This window comes from Candoia aspera, chromosome 7, assembly GCF_035149785.1.
Source record: "Candoia aspera isolate rCanAsp1 chromosome 7, rCanAsp1.hap2, whole genome shotgun sequence".
Taxonomy (NCBI): Eukaryota; Metazoa; Chordata; class Lepidosauria; order Squamata; family Boidae; genus Candoia; species Candoia aspera.
Window position 1 is genome coordinate 67,882,601 of NC_086159.1, and position 10,791 is coordinate 67,893,391.

Consider the following 10,791-nt stretch of genomic DNA (forward strand, 5'->3'; position numbering starts at 1 on the left):
AATGACTTACCTGTTCATCAGTATCTAGACCAGCCTTTCTCAACCTTTTGACCCTGGAGAAACCCTTGAAATATTTTTCAGGCCTCGGGGAACCCCTGCACATTCAGGCTGAAGTACAGGCCAGAATTTACAAAATTATTATATTCATTTCATGGGTAGGCCTGTATATACATGCATTAACAGTGTTCTTAAACTAAAAATAAAGAATGAAACTTAGCTCTTTAATGGGAAGTTGCCCAAATTTGAAATAACTTTTTAAATAAATCACAATCTCCCAGAGAATCCCTAGTGACCTCTGATGGAATTATAGCGTTTCCCAGAACCGTGGTTGAGAAACTCTGGTTTAGATATTATTGTATGATTTGAGCAGTGTGTGGCCAGAATTGTTGCTGCCTTTTGGCACAGGGCTAATTCTAGGGTGGTTTTGAGGTTGCCATATTTAGCTTGTTCTTTTAGTACATGGGTGCTCAACTTCAACTTCGTTTTCTCTAGGGTTACATTTTAACTGCTTGCTTGCTTTACTTCTCACTTTAAGTGCATGGCAACAATGCTGCATGTCCTGAGGCAAGCATATTTCACCAATAAGTTTGTACCTTTTCTCCTTCAATTTCAGCAAGCACAAGAATTTCTTTTTGGTGGGTACAGCCAATGGACAGTTAGCCGTTTTTGAGGACAGAGCAGTAAAGGTATATATTCACCACTGTCTTCCAAGAAATATGTAATAATGAGGAACATATATTTGTAATAAACATTTTGTTTGCATTAATATAGAAAGTTTATGTTTTCTAAAATCTTGATAGATGCTACTCAAATAACCAGAAATAGGGGAACCTATAAAACAAAAATGGAATTCTATGTAATGTCCTTGAATTAGTAGTGTTACAGATTTCAGTGTTATCATCCTATTTCTTAAGCCCCCTCTTTTTTCTAGTTCATTTAATTCACTTTGAAAAAGAAAATATGGCTAGTTTAACAATTATGTTGCCTTTCGTTAAGAGACTACCAGCAAATCCTTTTTTAGGACCACCACATCAGTTCTTGCAAATTACATATTTTCATTTTATAGTAATCCATCCACAAAGCTCACGCGAGTCAGATACAGCATAACACTGTGATATCTAGTTTTGACTATATTCGATGCTCTTCTTTTTTCTATACAATAGATCAGCACAGGTTATGAAGAAGCCTAGACTAGATTCCGAGAACTCTGCCATTAGTTTCATAAATTCATGGGATCATATCAATCTATTCTTTCTGTTACAGAAAATTGTAGAAAACGGGGAATGGTAGATAGGAGCAAGGCACACGTTTAGTATGTAAAAGCAAGCTGGAAATTCTAACACATATGACATGTGCAAAAATGGGTTCAGTTTAGAAAGCCAGCATCTCTCCTACTTTAGGAATTACCTGGGATTTGGGGGGTCAATTATTTTCAATCTACAGCATGTTTGTAAGGAAAGCCTTCACTCTGGATTCAACTACCTACCTGCATCTACCACCACTCTTAGGGTTCAGTGAACTTAGGATAATGATGGAAAAGCTACATTTGTCCAAAGTAAGTGATTGGTGGACATAAGTTGTCTCATCATGGTCTGAGCAACCATTTCTGGATAGTTAACATGAAATGGCTAGTGTGATGTCTCCTAAAGCATAATACATCTTTTCCCATCCCTCTCAATTTTGTAAATAATGTAAAAATCGTACTTGTTACCTATTAAAATCAACTTAATATAACCTATTCATAATGTTTTATTAAACTCACTGAAATAATTGTAGATCATGCATAGCAAATATCCTTCCTTGATTATTTGCATTGCTCTGTTCAACAATTACTTTCATATTTGTCTCAATAAAGGCATATTGATTTATATTTAAGTGCTTTAAGCTGCAATTCTATATTTATGAGTAAGTCCCATTAGTCTAACTAGACTTTTCTAAATAGACATGCACTACATTACGCTGATCTTCTAAATTCAGTGTAGCATATAAATTATGTTTCAATAAATGTAAAAGTGAGATTATTTGCAAGGGCATTTCAAGTTTAAAAGTGCGGAGTACATATTTCTGTACTAGCAATATCCAGTACTTTGAGAAAATAATGCTTTGCTTATTTTCCTTTGTTGTGTTATCTCTGCTTGCAGGGCAAAGGTGCTGCACCTTTAAAGATCTTTCCAATTGGAAACATCAGCACTCCACTGATGTGTTTAAGTGAATCGAATTATTCATCTGAAAAAAATACCATCTGGGGAGGCTGTGGGACAAAGATATTATCATTGTCCAGTGATTTGTCTATCCACAAACTCATTGAGACCAAGACAAGTCAGCTGTATGTTTGTTTTCCCTATGTTTTACAAGGTTTTGTCTCTTCTAACTACATTCCTAAAAATACAATTTATTTTTTAATAGCTTTACTTTTCACTCTGTCTGAAAATCTGCTTTACCATGATCTTACTTGCATATTACCCATGGAATTTTGAGTCGTCTTAAATGTATTTTATTGCTTTAATATACAAAAAGAAAAAAAAGATGCCTAGATAACAGAAATAAAGAAGCAACAACAATATGTTTAATCCTTTATTTAATTACAGGTAGCCCTTGCTTAACAATGGTAATTAGGACTGGCAACTCCGTTGCTAAGTGGTCGTAAAGCACAATGTCATGTGACCACGTCAACTTACAACAGCACTTGCAGCAGTTCCAGTTGCTGTCGTTACGTGAATCCCACACGGTTGCAGCATCCCACAGTCACGTGATTGCCATTTGCGACCACCTGCCGGCTTCCCCATTGACTTTGTCAGAAGCTGGCAGTGAAGTTTGCAAATGGCGATCACGGGACGCTGTGACCGTCGTAATTGCGAGCTGGTTGCCAAGTGCCCGAATCACAATCATATGACTGTGAGGATGCTGCAACAGCCACAACTACGAGGGCCAGTCATAATTCCCCTCATTCAGCACCATCATAACTTCAAATGGTCGCTGAACAAGTGGTCATTGAACAAGGACTACCTGTAATCCCTAACCCTATTTCCATCCTTGTTAGACATTACTGCCAATATTTAATGGTGAATATTGTCTGCAATCTAGCAAGGTAGAGGGAGAAACACAGGCTTTCCATCAAGATAAAAATATTTTATTCTAACTTGCAAACCAAGCTAGCAGACACCATTGGCTTTTTCTGCCTAAATGAGGTTTATTTGAAACTGGAGCAAATCTAGTGTTTCCTGCAGCTCTGCTGAGCTTGTGGGCTCTCTCCAACCCTGCCAGTTGATATCCCCCCTCGCTTTTTTTAATGCTTCCTATTATAGCTCATCAAAGGCAGGTGCTCGGAGGATATGTTATTTCCTTTTGAAATGTTGAAACAAGGGCCACCAATTTGCTAATGCATATTGTCAGTGTTGTGCAAACAGAGTGAAAATGATTTCGAGTTAGCTTCGAACTATTTTGTGAAGGATTAACAGATAGGAGTGTTGCAGTTTGGAAGTGGGCAGTTTAAGAAATATCTGGGGAGAAATCATCAGTTTTGTAGTTTCACAACTGGTATGTTGCAACACAGGTCCATGTAACTCTAAGGTACCCTGTCTTTTAGGGCATATTTTCAGAGTCAGGGAACATCTGTGGTGAGAAGAGTGCAAGTCCCTTGTACAGGTGTCACTTTGACACCCAGCTACTAAAAAAGCAAGCAAGCAAGAGAGAGAATGACATTATGCTGTCACAGGATGTTGGTTTGCTCATAAATTTAATTAGTTTATACAATGGAGCCTGTGCTGTAAATGCCTTAACATCGTTTGCTGTTTTTCTTTTTTTTTGTGTTTCAGATTATGCCACAAGGCATACTGCGATGCCAATATTATTTCTATAGCAGTAGATAAATCCATCTACCTGGCAAAGAAGAATAGCTATTTTGTTGAAATTTGGGACAAAAAGGCAGAGAAACTTTGTGAACTAATTGACTGCGTGCATCTTCTAAAGTGAGTATCGGATATCCTGCCAAGTCAGCAATATCATAGGTGTCCAAGATGACAAATAACCTGATTTTCTATGTGTGTTTTTTAAGTAAATCAGGTAAGTTAAATTTCTAATTAACTTAAGAAAAGCTCTAACTGCAAAAAAATAAGGAAAAGGGGTACCAAATATCCTAGCCTTGCCCCTTCCAGTGATGTCACATCAGCATTTCTCCCCACCCCCACCCTCTTGGCTGGCTGTTTAAAATGAATATATCCCCCATGCATTCATGAAGAGGTTTCCCATCTTTGTTTTATAGTATAATAAGGATGGATTGGTGGAGGAGATAAAGCATCATGGTTGTAGTAACTATCAGTTTATTATGCTCGTGTATGCAGTAGAGATGTACTTACTTCAAAAATAATTCAGGAAAAGGGCTTTGGAAACTCTGGGAGTACATCATCTCTGTGCTACTCATTAAAGCAGCCATATCTTTATCAAGTTTCTGTGCAGGCATTCAAAAAGATGTGGCTGCTTTAAGAGATGCATTAGTAAATTAAACCAGCTGTGTCATTTTTCAGAGTTGTACCTACGATCTATAATTATTTTCATTTTCACTTGTGCAGAAAAGGTCCTATTCCTTACATCTACAGGGCTTCTGTTTATCTTTGAATTGCTATATGACTGCTTTTTTCCAGGTAGAAGGGTGACAAACAAATCCAATTAATAATAAGAAAAATAGCAGCATTTGTTATGTAAGGGCAGTGTGTGGTTGCTAGTACAGAAGCAAGCATGTGGTCATTATATCACACAGTATAGTATTGAGCTACAACTAAAGTTTACAAAGAATACGAAACCAATGTTAAAAATGGAAAGTCTGTGTTATCACAGAATGTAAGGGAAGAGCCCTTGGAAATCATCCAATCCAACTCTCAGCTGCAATATATGTTGCACTGTGAAAACACAAGTTGGGACATTGTATTTCCCTCATTTTACATTACTGGCATTGTCAGGAGGAGAGTCCTAGAATGGTGATATTTCCAATACTGAGTAAATGTCAGAGGACAAACCATTTGATAAAACTTAAGCATGTTTAATGGTAGCTCTGCAATCTTCATTTTCTACAGTTATGCCATGAAAAATTAGTTCCACAAATTAATGGAGCTGTGCAGAGCTTTAGATTTAAAAAGGAATAGGTACTTTGGAGCAAATGAGGATGCCTAGAACTCCTTAAAACAGCTGCATCTTTTCCCAGGATTGTAGAGCTGCACAGCCCTATAAACTGAACTCTGGTTCAGGTTTAAGTTACCCTCAACCATGGAGATTCATTGGGTGCTTTTGACCTATCTGCTTTTTTTCAGCCAACCTGCCTCACAGAGTGGTGGTTGTGGGAAAAATTGGAAGTGGAAATGCTATGTATAATGTGAAGGATCATACAATTGTACAATAAATGGTGGAGAAGGAATGGATGGAATCAGAAAAGTTCAAAGCATTGCTGTCCCTTAGTGAACCAATGGGGTTTTTAATCAGACCTTATATTTGTATATCAACTCCTGGAAGAACATTATCTGATGAGGTTTTAACATAGCATGCTGTCATATTTTTTCAGAGAGGAGGTACCAAAACTGAATAAAGAATCAAAACAACAACTGTCTTATCCTGGAAGAGTGAAGAGCATCTGTCTTCAGAAAAATACTGCACTGTGGATAGGCACAGGGGGAGGGCATATTTTTCTACTTGATCTCTCCACGCGCCTCCCCATACGGATAATACATGATTTCTGTCGTTCGGTGAGACTCATGATGACAACCCAACTAGGTAAATAGTGAAGCATATGTACAGAAAAACTCTCTAGGAACAAGAAATTTAAATGTATTTTGTTTTGTTTGTTAAAAAGTATGTTCTGCCTTTTCTTTAGGTAGCAGGTAGAAATACTGTACATATTGGAAGTTGTGTTAAGCAAGCAATATGTTAAGGCAGTATTCCTCAACCTTGGCAACTTTAAGATGTGTGGACTTTTGGGAGTCTCCACACATCTTAAAGTTGCCAAGGTTGAGAAAGGTTACATTTTGAAGTGTTTAAAAGTAGATGGGTTGTGTACAGGGGTGGGAGTGCATGAAATGTGCTTCTGCTTGATTTTCAGGAATAATACCTTTTTCCCACATCACAGTCTATCCTATTTCTCAACTCTTTGTAGCACTTTAGAGGGACTGGTAAGGAACTCTGCTATTCAGCAGCGCACATACAGTACATTATTAAATGCAGCAAATTATTGTTAAAAAGCTCGGTCCTTCTGTAACACGCCAGAGAAAAAAATACAGATCTTGTTTTGAACCATTTCAGCTGTTGCTGTTGTTGATAACAGTGACATTGATCAAATTTTGCTTTATAGATCAAAGATAAAATGTGAGGCAACCTTCTTTTGATTACTTCAGACTTTAATAAAAAAGTTGTAAGGACAAGAATCACCCAGTGTGTGTTCCTACTAAAGGTTTTAATTGGCCACCTTTTAAGCAGACAAGACCAATTCATCTCTCTGGGTTTAGCTTTTATCCATCTCTGTAACAAAGGGGTGAAGAAAGAACAGCTTGAGACTTTTTTTGGTCTCCTCCAGTAATGGCGGAATTAGAGTGAGTAAGGATCTCAGCAGCAGAAGATGGAAGAAACTGTTTCATCTTCAGATCAAAATGGCTTTGATGTGCTTTGACAACGTTGAAGCACGTTATCAAGCAAGAAGGTTCAGCTAGGGGAGATTCACCGACTCACCCCCTGCTAGACTATTGTTCTTAAAGTCATTTTCATTATTCCAACTTGAAATAAGGGTTTGGAACATGGTTTGGAAGCTTATTAATGAAGCATAGAAGTGAAATTATCTTTTAGAAGAAATTTAATATGAAATACATGGTCAGCTTCATGTTTGGAAGGGTTTTGCTTTATGTCAAATTGTTCTGTTTTTCTTTGCCTGCCACAGTTCATGGTCCTAACTTTAGGCTATGGGTCATTTTGAAGTTCTTTTGGAATCAGTAGTGTATTCCAGCCTCCCTAGTTTGTAGATTTCAGAATTCACAGCCAACATGGCCATTGCTGAGAAATGGTCTATACGTCTAGTAGGCATTAGATAGGGAAAGGCTGATAGGCACATATAAACTTGTACATATCATTCAGCCTTTTCAATTCAAATTCCCACAGTGATGTACGGAAGGAAAAAAAATGTAGTGGAAGTCTTTTACAACCACCATAAAAGTTAATAGCAGAGTTTACAAGTTTCTACATTTGGAACTCTTTGCCCATGGATGAGGAACTAAGCTCCATTGCATTCAGTTGGATCCACTGCCAACTGTAGAAGACTCTGTTATAAAGGAAAGTTTAAGACGTCCATGCATTTTTTTTTTAGTGTTTTATAACATCATCATCATTATTTAGGTCACAGAAGTAGTGACCAATGTTTCTTTTGTCTTCCCTAGCTATTTCTCCAAAACCAAAATCATAAGTCATACATTGTTAAAATGTAAAATTGGATATATGTTAGGCTTGATAGTTTTTTGAAGCTCTTACTTAAAATGGATGTATTAACCAATCCAATTGTTTTCTTGGCTTTGAAATGAAACACATCTCACTTCCAGTGGGAGGACATTTCAAATTAAGGTGCCGTAGCTGAGAACGGTTCTCCCTTGATCTCCACATGTAGCTCCCAAACTGTAAACACAGAGTAGAGCCCCCTCAGCTGATGTTATACTGAGGCTGATATAAGAAAGTTTTTCTTGCTTTCTCCAAAACGGGGAAAAGAAGACCTGCAAAATCTTTCCCGTTTCTGGTGCATGCATAGAAGCATTTCTGCTTCTACAGAACATTTCCATGAAGAATAAAGGATGAAATTTTAATTTGCCTTTCTTTTGACCAAAGGCACCCTCAAGAATGTTGTTCTGGTGTTGGGTTACAGCCATGAAGATGATAGTGAAGATAAATACGCTAAAGGTAAGGATTAGTCAGTTCTGCATCTGTTCCAATTCTGCAGCTGCATCAGTAATACTTGCAGGGTTGTCTGCAGGATGTGGTAAAAAAAGGCAGAGCTTCAATCACACGGTCATGGTTGCCATTTTGAATTTTTACCACACCCTGCAGATACTCCTGAACCCATGCCTTACCTTACCGCCCGTTCATTTTGTAGGGCAGGAAGATCTCTTATCCCCACTTCTTATTGATTGTGAGTTTGGGGCCAGAACCAGTTATTGGCTTTTTACTTGCTAATTCTTCACCTGAGCAAACTTGTTATTTTCCTGCTACAAGTAAAGTCTTAAAGTCTCCTTTGAGTTGAGCTTGATTCCCGGTGACTTCCATGCGTTAATAGTATGGAAGTGGTTTGCCATTGCCATCTTCTGGGTTTAGTTTGGTTTCGTTTACTCCCCAGCTGAGCCTCAGCCATGGCATTTCCTGGTGGTTTCCCAACCAAGTACTAACCAGGTCTGATCCTGCTTAGCGTCTTGAGACTAATCAAGGCAGGGGCGAAACAGCCGGGGTTTTTTGCTTACATCAGAAATAATGCAAGAGCGTGTGAGAAAGTGTGTACAACAGGTAGTGACAGGGGAGAGGAAATAGTGTGTGTATTTGTAGGTCCTGGCCTACCTCAGCGATCAGCCCTCTATTTTGGCTCCTGCTTTTAAATACAGCTGATGCAACAACTGATATATATGCCCAGTATTGTGGGTGTGGGTGCAATATCTTCAGTCATTATTTTCAAATGAATTTGTTCACAGGAATACAATCTTCAGTGTCCATCTGGGATGTTAATCTGCCACATGAAGTGCAAAACTTGCGAAAACATATTGAGATGAGAGAAGAGTTAGCAGAGAAGATGAAGAATTTTTCTTTGGATTAACTTGCAGCCAGGTGTTTAACACGCTAGACTTATACAGGTCTGCATCTGGGTCTTATCACGGGACTGTTGTGGGAAGTCTGACTGAAGGACAGCTGAGATACTTGTTAAAATGCAGCATCACCACTGGTTTTCTTTAAAATGAAAAGAATATTAATCATGCTTAATATCCCAGTGCCACAGATTAAAAGGATAAACAACTGTAGCACTGAAGTTTATTTCTTCTGGTTTCTGATGTTATTAGGTTTAAATTAATTCTGTTGTCCTATTTTGCATGTTGTATTTGTATCTTTGTGTGTATGTATGTGTATATATATATATATATATATATATAATTCAATATGGTTTTAACTGTTTTAAGTATATTAAGCAAGATGTGGTTTAGAGCTATACCACTATTTAAACACCAGGAAATTAAATACGTCATAAGTATAAATTTTGATAACAACAGCTAACCAATGCATACTAGGGCTGTGCACGTTTGAAAATAATTTAGATGAAATGCTTAGGACCTCACGTGAGGCTTCTTTCTGTCTTTTTTCAGCCCACAAGTTTTTTTGTTTGTTTGTTTTTTCAGGCTTCTGTCTAAGATGCTGCTGCTTTAAGGATTCAACTAGTTAATGTGACCTTTAATGAAACCCCAACATTTTCTCAGGCTTGGATGGAAGCCAGAAAAAGGAAGACTGCTTTAATGAAGTGCAGGGGAGTGCTGTGCTCACAGGAGGTCTGAATCACTGCTTCCAAATTGTTTTCACAATGGAAAGCACAAACAGGTTCACCGTTATTGTTAGGAATTTGCATAGCTGAATGCTGCATTTGGGATCCTGATATAAAGAGAAGAGTCTCTATCAATATATTGGCTTTGATGTCTGGTATTATCCAGTTATTTATAATCAGTGTGCAGAACTTGGCTGCTTTATTTTTCCTAAATACTGTATATACCTTTACACACTTTTGTGAAAGCAACCATGATTCAGTGTCTAGTGACCTGAATCTTTGTTACATATTATAACCTTGGGGATCCTTTTCTGATATTCCCTGCGGGCAAACTCCCTTTAATCCTGATGCTTCCAGAATCAGGGACTTTTTCCCTGAAACAAATTGGAATTATCAGGAGGAAGGAAGAAGGATGTAAAAGCCCCAACACCTTTGATTGTAGTGGTACAGCCTGAAGTGTAGGGTGTGCCCACAAGACATCCTACACGTTTAAATGTCTGTCTGGAAGTACAGAAAAAGAACTATTGTCTGCAATAGCTGTGTGTTGCAGATTAATAATTGTAAAGCTCTCAAGACATTCTTGTTTTTCCATACAAGATAAATGTTTTGTTTACATGGAAAAGTGTAATTTAAAAGTATATATTAAAATGTAATAAGCTTTTCTATATCTTAAACAAAGCAGTTTGTTATATAAATTATTTGGAATACAATCTGTGCAGTTACCAAAGTTTTATTATGCATGATTATTTCAAATCAAATAAAACATGTTGATACCAATACAACATTCTCAGTAACTCAGTTCACTAAGATAACATACACCTGGCTACCTCAACTCTACTAAGCGCATAACACATTGTGTCATTCTCCCCACACTGTATAAATGGTCGCTGTTTTCCTAACAGAAAAGCAGACTCTTTGAAGTGGTTCTCGAGAGAGAGGGAATATTAGACTAATTTGGATGGACACAGTTACTGGTTTTGGTTCTGAAAGCAAGGCGTGTCTCAGAAAATCCACTGGAAATCAAAAACAGTTTTTCTCAAGCTTAAAACCCCTATAGAAAAAAGTACCTGAAAGTCATAAGCTAGGTGGGAGAGAGATTCAGACCTCTCTGAATCTTCAGTGGGTTCATGTGGATTTGGAGATATTTTGGGATAAATTATCAATAAATCCAGTTTATCAAATGTTCAACAACATGATAAATATATTCACAGCAGTTAGATAAAGGTAAAGGTTTCCCTTGACGTAAAGTCCAGTCGTGT

General features: G+C 37.6%; 1 protein-coding gene across 1 annotated transcript in view; it reads left to right on the top strand.

The window, feature by feature from the left end:
* LRRK2 (leucine rich repeat kinase 2) overlaps positions 1-10,314 on the top strand; it is an 84,581-nt gene extending 74,267 nt beyond the window's left edge. Inside the window, exons 46-52 of the mRNA XM_063307982.1 lie at positions 614-686; positions 2,142-2,326; positions 3,816-3,968; positions 5,552-5,760; positions 7,846-7,917; positions 8,697-8,829; positions 9,393-10,314. Of these exons, the coding sequence (XP_063164052.1) occupies positions 614-686; positions 2,142-2,326; positions 3,816-3,968; positions 5,552-5,760; positions 7,846-7,917; positions 8,697-8,818 (814 nt within the window). The 3' untranslated portion in view covers positions 8,819-8,829; positions 9,393-10,314. The remainder of the gene's footprint in view (positions 1-613; positions 687-2,141; positions 2,327-3,815; positions 3,969-5,551; positions 5,761-7,845; positions 7,918-8,696; positions 8,830-9,392) is intronic.
* The last annotated feature ends 477 nt before the right edge of the window (positions 10,315-10,791 follow it).